Here is an 18996-nt window from a genome sequence, read left to right as displayed (position 1 = left end):
GAGCATGGTATTAATAACAAGGACCCTGGATTTGATCCCTGTATGGGCCGTTCACTTAGTAGTTTAACTCCTTCTGGATGGAGTTTTATGATCCTTCTCAGTCCCTTCCAAGTCAGACTATACTGTGATTTCAAAAGACTCATAATGCAAATGCATTTACAGTGTTGTATTTCTTAGGATTTCTATGAAAAGATGGAAAAAGCAAAGCTGGATAGTGGGTTGATGCCTGAGAGAGCATCACAAATGAAGGAACAGGTCTTTCCTTTTTTTGCATATCCCTGTGTTTCCCATGACCCTTTTAGAGTAAGAGATCTTTGTGCAGAAATTTACAAACCTTTGCTCTTTGCAGCTGTAATTAACAAATTCAGCATGATATTCAGTATTGAAGAAAGTGGGGTGGGCTCAATTCAGGAGGTCTTGGGGAAGGTGAAGAGAAATTTTAGTGCAGCCCTCTTCTAGGAAAAAGTACATATTGATTAAGAAGTTACCACATCTAAGGAAATCTCAGCATGTTTCAGTGGCTGTTTTGAGACAGGAACATGTACATGTACTTCTGCACAGACCACAAAACCTTTTTCCTACTATGCCTCAGATTTTGCATGAAGAAGTCAAAATTTCTCTGTCAGCCTGTTTTGAGCAAAAGAAAGATTGGAAATATTAAGCATCAATGCACAAATTGGTGGAAGAAAATTTTGTGGTTTGAAATGGTCAAGGTTTGTTCTGGGATTCTTTTCTGAAATTTGGCTGACTGTTTCCCTGTTTATAAAGGCCAGACTGAGGTGGGGCAAGGAGTGCCGGGATTACAGGATAGCAGCCGTGGCTACTACAGGACAACTGGCAAGGAAGCCAGCTGCACAGCTGAAGGTGCAATGGGAAAAGCTTCCATCCTGGATAAAAAAGACAAGCTCAGTGTATGTAATTCATTCTTTCATAAGTGTTTATTTTACTTTTTTACTGTATTTGGCATTTGAAAAAACACTGAAAGAATGGGATGAAATTTCTTAACCCAAACGTACTTGTCCAGGCAGTGTTTGGATGGAAACCACAAGTTCAGTGGCACACAAGTCTTTTATGAATGTGTTCTACTTTGTCCACATGTTATATTAAATGATAGCCTCCAAATATTTAAAAGCTTAGTATGCTTGATTTCATTTTCCTTATTTAATCATTTCATATTTCAGTTCAAAATGCCTTTTTGTTTTAAAAAGTTCTTCTATTCAATCTCAAAAAATAACCATTTTAAACAGGCAAAATAAAACCAATGTATTTCTTCTGGATAAAATCAACCACTTAATTTGACCCAAAGTATTATTTCCTTGACTTTTCAGTTCTTCCATTTTTTCCTGATTTTTCAGATCTGTCAGTAGTTCTTACCATCCCATGTGTGCTTTTGTTCATGTACTTGAGTTTGTCACATCTTGTTTATCTCTAGATTCATGCAATACGTTCCTGGTGCAGCACTCGTGTTGGGCTTCTCAGAAATACATCAGAGAAATCCATCTCATGAATTTGTAGTAAGAGCAGCTGCAACATCTCCACGAACAATTGATACAGTAATTAAAGCTCCTGAGGTACCTTAAATTTATATTTTCCTATTCTTACCTTGAATGATTTTCAACTTAGAATGTTTTGACACTTAATGTAAAGAAACAAAAAGCAAAATACTCCCTTTTAGAGAAGCTGCTATATACCTGAATACATTAGGTGGGTGTTGAAATACATACAACAGTTCTCTTGATTTTGTGCTGCTTTGGTCCAGTGTAGTAGTGAGCTGAAAATCAGACTCTGTAGTCAAATACTTTATTTGCGTTCTGAGAACAGCAGTGAGGCCCAAATTGTCTCAAGTATGACTGCTCTGTATTCACACCTGTATGCATTTTACCCAGCGTGACTAGTTCTTGAATGAGGGTCTCAGAGCAGATGGTGGGGGCCTTGAGAACACTTTACACTCTGCTGCACCCACAAACAGCATCTGTGTGTGTTGGCACTCCAGTCCCACATTTGCAGTAACCATGCCTGATGTGACTGGTCTGAGAAAGCCACAAATACAAATCTGCCCTAACCAAACTGGAGTATTTACTCACCCTCTCAGAGCAGCTTGCACAGGCGGGGTCTGAAGACTCCCACTGATTAATTGGTCTTTCTCCACCAAATCCCTCTGCACTTCTTTGAAAAATTTCCCCTATGGATCTCTGGTAAATTAATAACAGCTAGCTATTCACACACAGAAATTAGTGTGTCTTTAACCCTCCATGGTGCTTCAGTATTGCAGGATCTTTAATGTGTGATAATGAAGAGGTAGGCACATTAGGCATTCATTTGATTCTCTTGGCAAATATAATTTGTAGCTACAGTGAAGGATCTTACCCCAGTGCTGAACATGCTGGTTTTCAGCCCTTAATCGATGATATTCATTTTTCCAAACACATCCATCATCTCAGTTATTCAACTTATTACCTTATTTTTTAAGTCACTCAAATATCACTTAAACTCATCTCCATCAGTTACTCTTCAATGTTCTTAACAATTTCTCAAAAAGTCAGGAAGTATGACTAGAAGAGATGATAATGATTCCTCACAAAAGGTGAAGGTTTGGTTGCATTCTGCAGAGACTAACACAACTGCAATCATAGAAATACATCTTCAAGAATTTTTTTTTTTTTTTTTTCAAGAAAAGAGTAGGGCTTTTTTGCAGTCATATCTTGAGCATATGGTTCAATTTATCTTAATGTATTTTCATTTCTGCTTTTTCAGGTAACACTTTATTGTCAGGGATTCCGATTGCCATTCACTCTGCCCTTAGGCCCATCTTCAGCTTACGAGGCTCGAGATATCACTGCCTGGAATTTATTTCCTGAAATAGCTTCACAAATAGCACAAGAAGATCAATGTAAATGTTACTTATATGTTTGTCTCATGAATAAGCAATGTGTGTAGATCCATACTCTGCCATGGCTGGGCCTTGCCTTTTCTTGTGATGGTCTTTTAGGGAAGCATAGCATCTCTAGCCCTGCTTTCAGCAGTGCATTCCCTCATGGAGAAGCAGGTTTTCTGGCAGGTGAATGAAGAGACTTCAAACTGCTGTAAACATTCAGAGTTTGGAAGTCACTCCTGTCTTCAAGGACTATAGGTTGTTTTTTGCCCCTCCTGAGAAGGTGCCAACTCTGCATTGAGAGGCATGAGATGATGGGTACAGGAGAGTCCCTGTAGTTTTCTGCCCAGTTGATTTTATTCGAAAAGGAGGCAGCCGTGTGAGTCTTACCTGGTTGGTGCCTACACTCCTGTGGGAAATGGGGAGTTTTTATCACAGTTTGCTATGGCTTCCAGTTTCTCAAGAATTTCGTACATTTTAGTCCCTGTTAGATGGAGTTTTGCATTTGGCACATAATCAAAATCAATACTAGTATAGCCTATGGCAGGTAGTTATTTTGTAGTGGTCTCACGTCCTTGCAGACTCTGGCTTCTGCCAAGAAGGTGAGGAAGTTTCCTTCCTGTTTGCTGGCTAGTTCAGCCTCATAGGGATGTCTTTCAATAGTTCACAGCAGCATAAACAGTGGCCATATCTGCCATTTCTTTTCTGGTTTTGTTTTGCAGCTACTTGTGAAATCAGGGAGAGAGATTTCAAAACATTTGATCGTGTGAGCCATTCATATTCTTTCAATAAAAGCTGTAACCTGGTGGTGGTTCAAGACTGTACTGAACACCCAAAATTCATCATTACTACAAGAAAGGTTGATCCTCAGTCTTTCTCAAGAGAGGTTCACATAAATACAACATCAGCGTAAGTGTGGTTTATACTGAGGGCTCAGAAATGAGGTATAAAGTTTCAGGGAGTTAGTCTGGGAGTGGGAGATTTCTAGTTCCAAGGTGAAGCTGATTTTCAATGAGACATCTGGGGAAAGACAGAATTTCCAGAAGGGATCCTCATCTGAGGCTCTTTGGTGTAGTTGCTCTTGTCTTGAATTCCACAGCCACCAATATCTGATAACTTGCTCACTAAGTCCCCCTGCTGTCTTTTTTTAAAAGGTTGAATATTAAAGCCCAAAGTACCAATGAATTTTGCACTTCGGAAAGAAAACTGCTTGTTCTTCCATTCAAAATTCAGATAGTCACAAATATCTGTACTTTTCACATTTTAAATTAACCACTAATTTAACCTCTTTGATTTTTGCTTTTTCTGAAGGAACATCACAATTTGTCCTGCCTCAAATTCATCTCTCCTTGTGGCATGCAATGAAGAACGAGTTCTATCATACAGTGGAGGTTCTGAGTATGAAAAAGGTAAGCTGTGATACCCAGTTTTCCAGGACTGACCTGGGAACTAAATATCAAGTTTTTATAAATTTCACAGAAAAATCTCAGTGTAAAGAAAACACAATTGGAATTAATTCGAAGAAAAACTAAAGACTACATTCTTAAGATTTGTATTGACTTACGTTCATGTTTCCTGTGGTATATACACTCTTACCTTCCTCCAGCATAAGTGACAGGTGAATAAATAAAGCCCTTTCTTATCATATACCCCGGCTGGTGATTGTTCAGAAAAAATGTTCATGTTTAGTCACAGAGAGATGCTTTGGTTCAGACATTTAGCTGGAGCACCACCATTGTCATCATCATTTCAAAATTTAGCACACTGGATACAGAAGTCAGTTCCAACTATAGGTAACAGCAGTAGAATATATTTGAAAATATGTTATTTCTTCTATTTTTGGTTTTCCTCTCCATTTATATATATATATATTTAACTGTAGCAGCAAAATGATCATTGTGAAGGAAAACACTTTGTGGTGACTTTTGTGCTACACAGTTCTCCATTAATTTAAGATGATCACTGTATGTTTCACCATCTTTTTACAGACAATGTTAAAATTTATAAAAATGGAGCAACCGTTACTGTGGAAGTTCCAGCACTGGGACTGAAGAAGGTGACTTTTGATGGTGTAAATCTTAAGGTACTGCACTCACTTTCAAGGTTACCACTTTCTTTCTGCCTAGTACCTTGCCAGTGTGATAGACCAGCACTACAGCATTCATGAAAAAGATGTGCTATTTTGCAGGTTACTGTTGCTTCATGGATGAGAGGAAAGACCTGCGGAGTTTGTGGTAATAATGACAGGGAAAAGGCCAATGAACTCCTCATGCCAAACCATAGGCTGGCACACAGCTGTTCTGCATTTGTTCATTCGTGGGTACTGCTAGAAGAAACCTGTTCTGGTGGTGAGTGTATCTGGAAAAACTTCATGCTTGGATAGATTATAATTTCACTTTTCCTCTGCTGAAAGCTAGAAAATAGGGGTTTTTTTAAGGAGCAGATATCTTTTACTTAGAAATTTCAATAGCAATATGTATCCATTTTAGCTTTATTAACCACTGACTGTTTAAAACACAGCTTGTGAATATATACTCCAGCAAAAGTCTTTGTCTCTTGTGCAATTCAATGTTAAATACTTTATTTTTATTTCTTACACTGAGTAGCTTTTTTCTTGAGAGGCAAAATCAACCCTAATCCTGCTCCCACTGAAAAAAAGTACAATTTTCACCACTGTATCAAAACTGTTTCAGCTGTTGCCTGCAGACTTAATTTAACCACACAAGTTGCAAACTATGAATGCAATGTCAGATCATACATTACTGTAAATTTCCAAAGCACAAAAATTTTCACTTTTGTTCTGCACCACATGAGGAAATGTGGTGCAGAACAAAATCTCAGGAAAATATTTAGAACTACTCCTTCAGTAAAGAGCTTCATCTCAAATGTAGATGGAAAAACAATGTTAGACTCCCATGAGATCAATACAGTTTTGTTTGGTAGGTCTCCATTTACCTTGGACCTGAAATAATTTTATTGAAGTTAATGGTTGCTTTCTCCTTGACTTCAGTGGCAGCAGAATTGTACTTATCTGTGTGTCAGGAAACAGTCATAGCTGAATCCTGTTAAGTTACATTATACCTTTCTAGTGAGATAATTGCAGCATTATAAAAATCATCCAATACAAAAATTATTCTTGATGTTATTATATAAATGCTGCCTTTTTTTTAATCCATTCACTACGGTTGACATTTTTCCTAATGCAATGAAGTAGCCATTGTGCTTGCAGTATCTATTCTTAATAGCTTTCAGACATGAGAGGTTATTTTCTGTGTATTATGTAGTTCTAAAAAACTGAGTATACATGATTCCATTTGGGTTATATTGTGCAATTAGATTTTAAAAATAGCTCCCCTTTCAGACTCTTTCCTCAACTTATTATTGTCCTATCCTGATAACCTCACTACTGTGAAAATGGTTTGTCAGATACCTGTGTTTTAATAAAAGCTGAGGAGAAAATATGGACCTTTATTATTGCAAGGATCGATTGGGATTTATTTCTACAATTTTAACTACCTTTCCTTTTCCTCTTAGGGTGCAAGCTGCAGCGCAGCTATGTGAAGCTGAATCGAAATCCCACTATTGATGGTGAGGAATCCACGTGCTACTCTGTTGACCCAGTACTGAAATGTATAAAAGACTGTACTCCAATCGAAAAAGCTTCAGTAAAGGTTGGCTTCCACTGCTTCCCAAAAGGTATGGTATTTTTCTCCCTCTGCATGTCACGTACTGCAGGAGCTGTCAGAGCACTCAAAAGAACAAAACACAGCACAGCCATGCACAGACCTGTATTGCTCCAGCTCCTCTCCAAGCTGCTGTTTTTAATCCCATTAGTATTTGCTATAACTGCTGACAGTGCTGGCCAGCTAAAAGCTGGGTTAGGTGATGGCAGGTAGCATCATCTGAGAAAAACACTTGAGCTGGTAGAAGGGGCAGCAGCGATCAATAAAATCACAAAATAAAATTTGTCATGTCTTCAGGACCTCCATAAAGTTGAGATAAGCAACACTGAGTCCTTTTATGCACATTACAGCCTGCAATTTTGTGTAGACCAGGGCAAGCAAAGCAATCCAAAGTCAGTCAAGTAGTGTGACATGACTGCTGTGATTGGACTGCCATGCTATGCCACTGTGCAATACATCAGCAAAAACACATTGCTGGAAGTTTCTCTAGCTTGTTCTAAAAAATGGTTTGTATTTTAAGGTACTTTATACACACATTCTCATACCTTTAAAAAAAAAAAAAACACCACAGGCCTTTTTCTCCTTTCATTTATATCAGGATATGAGGCACTGTCTAACACAGGTTCACACTGAAGTTATATAATCATGGAAGGAGAATCCAGCCTGGAACCTACAGATATTTCTGGTGCATTCTTTCCAAATCTTTCAATTAAATACCTATATAGCTTAGAGAAAACCTGCCATTAGGAAGTATCTAGCAAAGTGGTTTCTTCTCTGTTAACCATTGTTGGCGAAATCCATTGTTAGTTGGGATAATCCAGTGTAGTTTCGCTGGAGCCAATGCACCCCTCTGTTGAGTAGTACTGGAGAGGACAGGGTATTTTATGTCTGAATTTAAACATCTGTGTAGAACTTTGCACTTTGCTTGTGTTATTAATACCTGCAATGTGCTGAATCAGCAGCCATAAAAGCAGAGAGAATCTCTCTATAATAGTCATCTGCAACAGCCTATTCAACAAGTAGCACAGTGATAGTGTTAATAGTTTTCTGATGGCTCCCTGAAATGAGAATAGATGCATTCTTTCATGAATAGAAAAACCCACCCTCAACAAAAAAAACCCTTCCAAAATCTTGTTATATCCATGTTTCACAGATTTCTATTGTGTATCCCAGTCTGTATCTCTGAAGTGTCATAACCCTAGACCACTCACTGCCTCAGAATATTAGGCTATAATAAAGCTGTCTCATTCTCTCACAAAACTGTTTGAGAAAAGAGGAAAATCAGAAAAAAAGATGTTAGTTGTTGCAGCCAGTGCTGCTTTTAGAGGAACTGCAGGCTTCTCTGGTTCATTTACCAAAGCAGAGACTGGGAAGTCTGCTATCAACACTTCTAATCAAGGGCTTATTTATTTATTTATTTGTCTCTTTATCCTGAGGAGGAGATAGAAAAAGAGGAGAAGGGAGAGAAGGAAGAAGAAGGATGCCATTTATTGTTCTTTAGCTTGGTAAATCGATTGCTTTTTCTTAGGCTAAGGATCGATAGAAATACAAGGCCAGCACTTAAAAACTGTTCTGTCTTTGCCTGATGATTTGGAGAAGCAGTAGAAGCAGTAGAAGTCCTCATCTTTCTCACTCTAGGAACATACATACACTGGACAAAGAATTTTTCTCTGCTCTTTATATGAGAACTCAGACATGATAGTTTGATGTTTCAAAATAGAAGCACCCCATCACTGCCACCAGCAGAGAAAGGATAAAATGAGCTACAAGGATGCAGAATTTCTCCTGTTGTACTCAAATCAGCAAGACTGTAGCCTTAGGAACTTGACTGAGGCAGGCATCACTCCAAGTTTAAGTCCACATATTGGTTTATATTTCAAACATGCCACAAGGCCTACCCATGGGGATCACAGCTACTTAGCCATGATCCAGTTTGTGAGGAAACTGTTTCTACATGGATATGAATGTGCTGAGACCCACAGTGTGCCCAAGAGAAAGAGACATAATGTATATCAAAAACAGAATTCAGACATTTTATAGCATTTCTCATCTCACAGGCTGAAAATATAATATATATATTTTAAAAGCATCTCCAGCATCTTTCTGGGAAATATTTATTATCCATTTTATTATTCAAAACCCGTGCTTAATGTTGGACAGTAATTTAGCCAAGGAGAGTGTTAACCTTTCAGAAGATAAGTGACTGATACAACCTGAACTCATACAGCAGTCTCCATATTTCCCTGTGATGAGAGATGGCATGTTATAAATGTACTGTCCAACTAAGGAATAAAACAAATGGAAGTAAAATTATGAAAGTTTTATGCACTCTCATTATACAAACTTAATCTAAATGGATGTCCTAATATTCTTTCAGATGCAATGATAAACCTCCAACTAGCTAGGAATATTTATTGGGAGGATGAATATCATTATTCCATTTAGATTATTTGAGCATTAAGGGATATGGCTTGTTCAAGCTGCTGTTGATAAAGCAGTGTGGTAAGGTTAATACTGCAACTGACAATGCTCTGCCAGATTTCACAGTATATGGAAAACTTTAATTAGAAGCTTATGAACCTCTGAAAATTCTCCAAAGGGCTTACCCTTCAGAAGTGAACTTCGACAAATAGTCAGCTGAAATACCTGGTGATATGCAGCAATAACATAAAAAGCGATTGCTGATGTGGATTGGTACGTGGTGGTCTTACATTGACAGGGGCTACCTCCAGCACTTTCACAGCCTCCTGTTGTCTTTGTGCTTCATGAAATGTAATTCATTTTGGTTTTAGGGAAGTATTACAGTAATTATATCATGGATGAAAATCTTGTTCCAAGTCAATGAGTCAGTTAGATGTCAGTTGTGAGGGCAGGATTTCATTCTTTACTTGATGAGGGAGTTGACAGCCATCAAAACTGTATTTTTTGAAATGTGTTAATTTGCTTGATGTTAGTTAACAATGGCTTCACTCCTCTGACAGAAACTGCTGTAAGCCTGTTGGAATGGCAGAAAAGCAGCGATAAGAAATCTGCATTTGAGGATGTTGTGGAGTCTGTGGATGCTGACATTGATTGTACCTGCACTGGCGGCTGTAGTTAAGCTAAACTCTTTGGCGTTGTGCTATAGACATACCACACAAATAATTGAATAGCTGGACAGATAAGAAGGGAACATAATAGCTGTTGTCAAATATTAAGAAAGGTGCTTGAAGAGAATAAGCCTATTGCAAAGTCAAATGCATTATGTACAGTCTGCACTGCTTAATAAATATGTTCATTAAATAAGTATTCATGTGGTCTCTCTTTATTTTTCCCTATCAACAAAACAATCAGGCCGACTCTAATATTATACAGAAATTCTGCTCCCTTTTATCTGTGATATAATTACAGCAGTCCTCTCTTAAAATTACATTCACTAGGTGATGAAAGGAAAACATGATTATGGCTACTGCTAACATTCCATTGTGCAAAGAATTTCATATTTAGCATACTAAAGACACAGTAAGCATTTGTTTTCTTTTATGTTTTCTGGTAAAGAGCAACGTCTGTTCCTGGCACCGTTCTGCAAAAAAGTATATTTTACTCCCAGCAAGACCATTAGCCTTAGTACATTCTACAAAGGAATGAATTGGACTGCTAGACTCCCACTGTAGCTTTCCAGAGAGCTATAGTGTGTGACACAGTCCCCATTTTCATTTAAATTTCAATGGATGTGCTGTTGCTTCATGAACTAACTGAAAGTGTGAATAGGAACTTTTTTTTTGCTTTACCATCTCCTATTGTATATTTATGAAAATGATGGCTTCAAAAACTTCAGGGAACAATAATGCATCAAGTATCATTCCAAATACTCCAAAAAGCAATATATAGAAAGATATGTAAGATCAATAGCATCATAAAGCTAAAATAAAATACAAGCAGGACAGTCAGACTGTGTTTAACCTGTAAAGAGTCAATCTGCTAGCTTTCACTGTGCAGAAAGGTAATTCCCTCCCACCCCAGGGGACTAGGAATAGGTGGCACCTTCAAACCCCGAGCAATGGCACAATATCTCTTCACCCTGTGTCGCAAATCAGCCTTGCACCAAACCATGGTATGTTTTCCATAACAGGCAATAGCAGCCAGCACACTCTTCCAAGAGAAGCCTTAGCATGGGCAAGGTACAGCTGAACCCAAACCCTGGCAGGAAACTGTCATTAAAGAAAATAAATTTCTTTCTAACTAAAAACTGATCTATCAGAAAGATGATTGAAGACTAAATAGTTGAACAATTACAGCATAACATTTCACAGTGCTGTTCTTTTAAGAGCAGAAACATGAGTAATGTATGGTGGTACTCCTTTTACTCTCTCTCGAGTTGCAGCTTGCCACCAACTTCAAGTCAGAAAAGGCCCGGTTTTTCTCCATGTACAGCCACAATATCATTACTTCCAGAAGTAAGCTATTACAAGTTTGTTCAAACCAGATGGCTGGTGCACACCCTGGGGCAAGCGCATTTGCCTCTGCCCCAAACCTTTCTCCTGAGGATAACCTACAAAAGGCAAAAGGTGGTTACCTGCCTCTTTCTCTTGCCCCAGCCTTAATTTAGTCTATATATTGTATTCGAAAATATATGCAAATAGCCAGCACTGTATTCAATAGCTTTTTTCATGCATGTATCTTTAAACTAAGTCCAGTAACATGAATTCTTGCCCTGTGCTTTTATTTGTTATAAAGCTTTCACAAATTCCCTGTACAAAAGCTGTGTTTTACTAGCTCATCAGAAGTGCCAGACTGCAAAACAGATAGCCTCAAACACAAGGGGAGATGAAGAATATTGCATTCCGCTTTCCTTTAAACTCATACTAGTCTTTTCTTCCTGGTATTGTTTTCACTGTGGCTTATGGGAGATTTGACATTGACTTTCATAGGATCAGACTGTCATCTTTAATCCAACACCTTTCTCTTTAATCCGTTTGTTTACAAAAGAGAAACTTTTGCCAGTCAACCACTTCAGATAAGACAAAGGTAGTAGGGAGAGAAGAAAAATGAAGTTTCATGCTCAACTACTAGAACAGGAATTTAGTAACAGCAAAGAGCCATCTTTAAGAGAAGAAATTCTGCTCACAGGGCAGGGAATTCCCCCACCATCACCCCACCAGCACTGCAGCCTGAGCTGCCGTGCAGGCTCAGCCAGGAGGAGAGCAGTCACAGGCACAGACCTTTCTCTGGTCTGCACAGGGCACAGGTGGGACACAGCTCTCGTTATTTCCATTTTGTAGGGGCAGCTTTCCTTTCTCTCCAGCTCCTGTTCGTTAGTGCCCTCTTGCTGAGACAGCTGAATGCCTTTGACTGACTGAAAGGCTTCACTGCAGCTGTAAAATCACAACGTAATGAACGTTGGTAAAGCCTGAGGTTGGCAGTGAGCACAGCAAAGCAAAAGACTTAGAACCAGCTCATTTTGCCAAAGGAATTAAGAACATTAGCAGTACAAGTGTGAAAAAGCCCTTCTGGAATTTCTAATGCACCACACAGACATTTCCAATCCATCTGGGAGAATATCTGCAGTCCAGACTTAAATCTCATTTGGAAATCATGCCTGTCCTATCTTATAAAGCAAACCAAAGCTATGTACCCAACTGAGTATTAAAATGTGTACTACATGGACTGAGCTTTTATGCATTCTGCTTTTCATTCCTAGTGCTTCTCAATGATATGTATTAATGAATTCTGGACTTCACTGCAGTGACCAAGTAATATAATCTTGCAATTATGGTACTCTAGTATTGTTTAAATAAAAGTGTCAGAAAAAAGATGCAGACCTAAGCACAAGCCAGGCTTGTGTCCTAATCCTGCCCTTGCAGCTCTGTAATGTGGTTTTGCATGAGCCTGGGGACTTCTGTGTCTCATTTTCTACATCAGAAAGATATGACTACTTACCTACTTGATGGAGTCAGAAATGCTTATGAATTTATAGTCCCATATGTCTTTTGCAAGTTCTTCAGTGATTCTAGAAATGAAAAGTAAATTTTTCCACTAGATCTCCTAACCACATGAGTATATTTTATTGCTAAGTTGAAGGTTTTCATTTTCAGATTCATCCAACTGTAAAATAAATATACATTTGGAAAAAATCAAAACAATATTCTTAATTTGTTCACGGTCAGCTTTGGTTAAACCTTAGTGGATTATTCATAAAAGCCTAGAATTGGATGGTGCTATTACAGAGAGATAGGCAAAAGGCTATTGGAGAGACAGCCTTTTGTATCCTAGACAAAGAAAACAAACCTTTTGTCCATCAGACCTGGCTCTTTTGATTCACTAATTTTAAAAGACACAGTGACTCTCAGGAAAGCATGATCATTCTGCTCCAGAGAAAGGAGCTGCAGTGTGATAGGAAAGGACAAAACCACTAATACCAGACCCCTCCTGGAAATGAAATACCAGCTCCGCAGTGTGAGCATTAAAAAAAAATAGCATCTACAATTCTAACCCCACTGAAGCCAATGGTTAAACTCAACAGAGCTAGGCTTTTACTCAGCATGTTTGAATGAGTTATTAAATGAACTTTAGTTGTCCCTAAAAATAAATGTACTGTGTGGATCTAAGTGCAGCTGATGAATAAGAAACCTCAGGAATCTAGCAAATACGATAGTTAGGGCTAAAACCAGAGATAGCTCAGAAGGTTGCAGAAGTGAGTAGCTATTAGTGGCCAGCTGAGCTTTATGTCGAATCTCAAGGTCTCTCATGCCATCTACTGGCGCTTTTATTTAGTTACAATGGTTTAAACCTTTTTCCTTTAGGTTTATTTATAGGTTTGATACATTCCAGGTAGTTTTATATAAAGTCCAATCAAGCTTTGGGGTGGGGTGTTTTTCCTTCTAATCTCCACACTTGATTACTATGTGTTTTTTTTCCTGCAAGTACATAACAGTTTGGTACCATTCTGAATACCATTTCACATTGTCCCCAGAGGAAAAAGACATTGCAGAAGACATTCTTATTTCTGTTATTGCTGGCTAGGCGATAATTATACTGCAAGCAGTACTGGAAGAACAGTTTACTAAGAAAATCCAGAGCTTTTCAAAAATAGTACTTACAGTTCATCCTGAATCAATATGAGAAAGTTGTTATTTTGGTACCTGAAAATGCTTAGTGTACAAAAAAATCTGGTTATCACTCTTTTTTGCTTGCAGCTCACTCTAGCTGTAATTCACAGCAAACGCTTCTGTACTAACATTACTAAGTTGCCTTTCAGATGGGGTTTGGGCAGCAGGAATCTATATCAACAGATCTGACACAGAGCTTTCCCTTCATTATCTGTAGCCTGTTTCTTCCTGCCATCCCAGTTTTCCTTCCCTATTTATGTGTCCACTGGTCTGGTCAGGACAAAAGCAGGCACCTCAACACACCCTCACCCTGCTCCTGGGAGAGCAGGCAGTGCTACAGCTGTGCACAGTGCCCCATCTGTTCAGGCATCTTCAGAATTCACAATGTACCCCAGGTTAAAATATCAATGAGCTGAAGATTTTGGAGCTTTACAGACTTGCTCCCTCTCCTCTCTGGACTTTCTTTCTGCAGTGTCTTCCACTGATCTGTGATCACAAACAGGCTGAGTCAAGGGCACTTGTGACACAGTAGTTGTTGTAAAGGTGATGTTGATGTAATGCAAGGTTGGAGTTCAGGCCCCAGAACACCCAAGTTTGAACATCCAAAATTTCTGTGGATTACTGTGGATGACACCAATTGCCATCTGCATACCATAGGCAAAATTAACTCAAAATCTTTACAGTAGCAGCTAACCCAAGTATATTTGGGTCCTCTTACTGAAAAGCCATATTCTCCACCATCTTTGATGTATTTGGTCTTTTTGAGAGTGCTTTGGAGAAAAATACTAATTGGATACTTGCACCATCAAACCCCAAGTCCTTCATAAACTCTGCAAGGGTCACTATAACAGCCATAGTGCTAAACTAGGGTGCTGAAATAATAATCCTCAGGCTTTTGCCACGTCTGTTTTGTTTCACTTGGAAAAATGATCTTTTCATACTAAAGTGTCAGGACATTTGCATGACTCTTAAAATCTTCTTGGGAATGAAATTAATTTCAAAACAGAGTAAATGGTGAGAGACACATTAAATGTTGTAACTAGCTCCTCTCAAACTTATCTCCATTTTTTTTTTTTGCATTATTTCCTCCATGTATCTTTTTAACTTTCACAAGTAGAAGCAACTCAACATTCCTTATACACATTATATGAAACAATCTTTAAATGCCTTGTGTAACCATGGTCATATCTGCCTCTTATATGGTTGAGAATTTACTCTAATTAGAGCTGCTTTGATGCTTTGTTTTTGCCAGCTGATAAAAAAGATAATTACAGCAAAAGAAACAGAGCCAAGAATTTGAGCTGAATAAGCTAACATGCTAGAATTCTACTCAGATTCCTGCTTCTGTGGTCAAAACAAAACTATTAATATTCAAGATCTGTTCATGATTTGAGGGATGATATACAGATTAGATTCACTATGGGCATGAGAGATTAACAGAGGCTCAGGCTGGGGCTAGAACTGGCAGACAAATGCTTGTCTCACCATGACATTAACCTGCCTACATTACTGCAGACTCAATGCAGATACATCAGTACCTCTGAACGTCGTTTCACCTTTGAGAAATACCACCACTTCCTTTTGATCTACACCATGAGTCACCACTGTCTCTGGCACTGGGAGTCACTGTATTACGAGACCCGATTTTCATGTGTCTGAAGCCAGAGCTCAGGGTTGTCCCCAGAGCAATGTACTGAATTCTGTTATTAAGGACAGTTAAGCACTTAAGGTGGGATCCAAGGTACCTTCCCCTCCAGCCTGACACCTACCAAGACTTCAGTAGGAAATGCTGAAGGTGTTGTCATACACATCCCATTTCACAGGGTCCTGGGCTCCCTGGGAACAGGTTTCCATACCTGACATCACCTTCCAGGTTTTGGCACCTACATTGCCCATTCTGAAACAGAGCCGGGGGATGGTGGGCCAGGGAAGGAGGCTCACATCTCGGATGATTGTTCAACCTGTTAAATCATTGAATGAAAATAGGCAGGAACACTGAATAAGCATAATCACAGGTGCTCTGCTTTAGAGGGGTTTACTGGTAGAAATTAAGGGGTACAGAGAGAAGAGCAAGTTGTGTGGTCCTTTTCATGTCTTACATGTGAGAAGGGGCTGAGCCCTGCAGATTTTCCACCATTTCTGAGCAGAGGCAAGGCTCCTTTTTAGGGTGCTGGAGAGCTCTACAGCTTGTGAAAGTTAGGCACTAAAAGAATTTGCTATTTAAAGGTATAGAAGGGAGTATTAAGGATTTCAGTCTTGAGTATAAGCACCTGCATCGGACCTAAGTCTTTTTCTTTCCTCTGTGAAGCTGGGCATCAATCTCTACAACACTACAGCTTCACATTGGAAAATCCTAATGCAACCAAAATGAAATGCTCCAGAAGAATTAATTGGTGACCTTGCCTGACAGACCAAAATAAATCTGGCAGGCAGGTTGCCCCCTTTGCCAAGTCCTCAGATCCCCAGCTGCAGCCATACGGATTACACTGCTCCCTGGGCCGGGTAAGCTTGCCAACTCCAAGTCCAGCTACCAGCCAACTCCCCCGCGCTGCCTCCTGCCTTCAGCTTGGCTCTGCAGGCTCCTAAGCATGCCCAGGGCCAGCTGGTTAGCACCAGGCAGACAGGGAACCTGGCACTGCCCCCATCCTTTGGCCAGCTGGTAGATCGACAAAATGGATTGCTCCACTCATGAGAAATGCTGGGATGCCGATGTCCCCCTCCTGCACAGAGCGAGGCGCAATGTGACAGCCCCAAACTGCCCTGGGAAGAGGATTCTTTCTGCAGCACCTGCAGGCTGCTCTCTGCCTCACCTTCTTCACTCAGGCAGGGGACAGAGGAACTTTTCAAGGGTGCTGAGATGAAGTTATTTCATTTACATTTCTCAAAGGATCTGAAGCACTCAAAGCACTAAATTTTTGCACAATGTTTGGCAATTCAGCTTTCTCTTAATGAGTAGGCACAGACTGGCTGAATTAAAGGTCATGGTTTAGGTTATAGGCACAGGCAAAGCTCTGTGCTCTGTGTTCTACCAAATCTGCAGCTTTACATGAACAAGCATCTACAGAGAGAACCCTGTCCTGGCCGAGCAGAATCATAGCTCAGACTAGAGTACGGCTCTATATCATGTCAATATAAATATAAAAATAATTAAGGAGGATTTCTCATTGCTTTCACAGCTTCTATTATCAATTCTAAGGGTAAATCCTTTATGGTACAAACATTTGAATGTCACCTTCACTCACCTGCCTCATGTTTTCAGCGTGGTGCTGAAGAGTAGTTGAAATGTGTAAGTTTTGCTCCTCCTGAGCTTGTTCCTCCTTAAAAGTTTCATTTTAAAATAAGTTTTTTAATTATTTATATATGCACCTGATTTTTTTTGAGATTAGATGATCGGGACTCTATGCCTGAATGGCCCCGTAAGAGCAATAGAAATATTTCCTGTAATTGTGCCATCCCTTCACCATTGTTCCAGTCATCAAGTCCCCTTTTAACTGCAGCTCCATATGGAGCAGAAGAAGCAAGCAGTGCCACAACAGCTTACATTTGCATAACCTCTGGGCTGTAGACAGTGTGAGATTTTCACAACTGCTAGCTGGAAACGTATTTGTTTAGCCAAGCTGCCAAAACTCATATTTTAGCTTGGGAAGTCTCTCATCCAATAAGGCTCTCATTACACTTCCACTGCTCTACAAGCACTTCATCCTAAGGCAATCAAGGCAGTAATAAATAGTGCTTTTTAAGAACCAATGGCCCTGAGTCATGGGTGTCTGGAATACAGATGGAGTGGGATCACCCAGAGTCAGCCCCCTCAGGAAGATACCTGGTAATTTCCTCATTACATCATCCTTAAATGTCAACCATTTCCTCTATAGTTGCACTAACACTGAAAACATGAGCCTTGCTGTTTACCTCCACATCAATATGCACTCAAGGAAAAAAGGAGAAAAAGTTTCTTCTGCTGCAAAAACGTTGCTAGATATTTTAAAGCAGTATGTGAGGAATAAAATGTGTGGCATAGTCTGCCTTACTATACTAATGTCTCAAGACTGAAAACTGCAATAATTTTTCTGAATGACAAACCAAGTGGTTTTCTTGCTTGGTGATCAACACAGCAATTTCACAGCTACTAGGTTTCATCACCCTCTTCCCTCCCCAGAAGATTTCATTCATATGAAAAGACCTTTCCCACTTTAAGTTCTTCTCTTTGCCCGAATTCTGCATTATGCTATTTGCAGGGCTTGTTTTTCCCTTGTTAGTTTTTAAGTAGGGTTGTCAGGAAAGCACTACAAAATCAAGTGCGTCTCAACAAGCTGAACCGATTCCTACAGCAAACCCTCAGGAAACCAAACAGCAGCCCCCTCTGCTCCTACCAGCTGCTGCTGCATTTACCTTCTAGATAAGCGATTCGGTGATCTCCTCTACGGTTTTACCCTTGAGGGAATGGAGCAGCAGGAAATAGGTTTACTCACACTTCACCCTGACCTCTAGGTGAGAGGAAGCCTTCTCTATACAGTTATATGCTCACAGTAGAGGTTGATAAATAGACAGAACCATAAAACAAACAACAGAGTTAAATAAAATCCATTAGTGATATTCTGAGCTCCTCTTGGCTGCTTCCTGGGGGTCCATCAGCTGCAAACTCACTGCCACTAGAGGGCAAACCAAGCATTTAACAAAATTAATCCCTGTACATTAATATATAATCAGTTTTCATTATGGCTAATTTTGCCTACCTGTACCTTCAGAAAAGATACAGTGATGGTATCTTCTACCAGAGATGCTGATGTAAGACACGCTAAAAATATTCATGGTTGGAACTCTCCCAAAACACATTGACACTTCATTACATGTGTCCCTAAAAAATTTTATAACTGCAAGCAAGCAAAACACTCTCCTCAAATACTCAAGTAAAAATGTGGTATATGTATTAATGTTCTTCAAACCAATGCAAATGAAAACAAACTAGATATTGTACAACCTATGGAAGATAATTATTCTGAAAAAATATAGTCACAGTAACTAGTCAGAAACCTTCCAGAAAATTGTTGAGATCCCATTCTAAGTGTTTCCTATTAATGTAAGGGGTGATACAATGAGACATCCAGACTGACTCACTCTACAAGGCACTTGTCTGGCTTTTATCTCATTCTGAATGAGCACATAGGCAGCTCAAGTCTTGTTCAATAACTCTTCATAATGGCTTCAGGGTCTGTATGTGGAGTTATTCATTATCATATAATATGGGCATTTAGCTATTCAACTATTAGAGATACAGAGGGTAGTTTCTGGTGCAGCAAAGTGAAAGGAAGAAAGTAAAGAACACTGTGTAGGGGATCATTCAAGATGTAATTTA

At 39.3% G+C, this 18996-nt stretch overlaps 1 protein-coding gene across 1 annotated transcript in view; it reads left to right on the top strand.

The window, feature by feature from the left end:
* LOC103621998 (vitellogenin-1-like) overlaps nt 1-9770 on the top strand; it is a 44410-nt gene extending 34640 nt beyond the window's left edge. Inside the window, exons 28-36 of the mRNA XM_008640882.2 lie at nt 769-911; nt 1433-1571; nt 2755-2890; nt 3595-3781; nt 4184-4281; nt 4861-4955; nt 5061-5220; nt 6407-6568; nt 9537-9770. Coding sequence (XP_008639104.1) covers nt 769-911; nt 1433-1571; nt 2755-2890; nt 3595-3781; nt 4184-4281; nt 4861-4955; nt 5061-5220; nt 6407-6568; nt 9537-9655 — 1239 coding nt within the window. The 3' untranslated portion in view covers nt 9656-9770. The remainder of the gene's footprint in view (nt 1-768; nt 912-1432; nt 1572-2754; nt 2891-3594; nt 3782-4183; nt 4282-4860; nt 4956-5060; nt 5221-6406; nt 6569-9536) is intronic.
* The last annotated feature ends 9226 nt before the right edge of the window (nt 9771-18996 follow it).

This window comes from Corvus brachyrhynchos, unplaced genomic scaffold, assembly GCF_000691975.1.
Source record: "Corvus brachyrhynchos isolate BGI_N302 unplaced genomic scaffold, ASM69197v1 scaffold48, whole genome shotgun sequence".
Lineage (NCBI taxonomy): Eukaryota > Metazoa > Chordata > Aves > Passeriformes > Corvidae > Corvus > Corvus brachyrhynchos.
Note: the sequence above shows the minus strand (reverse complement) of the source record. Positions and strands in the feature narration are given on the sequence as shown.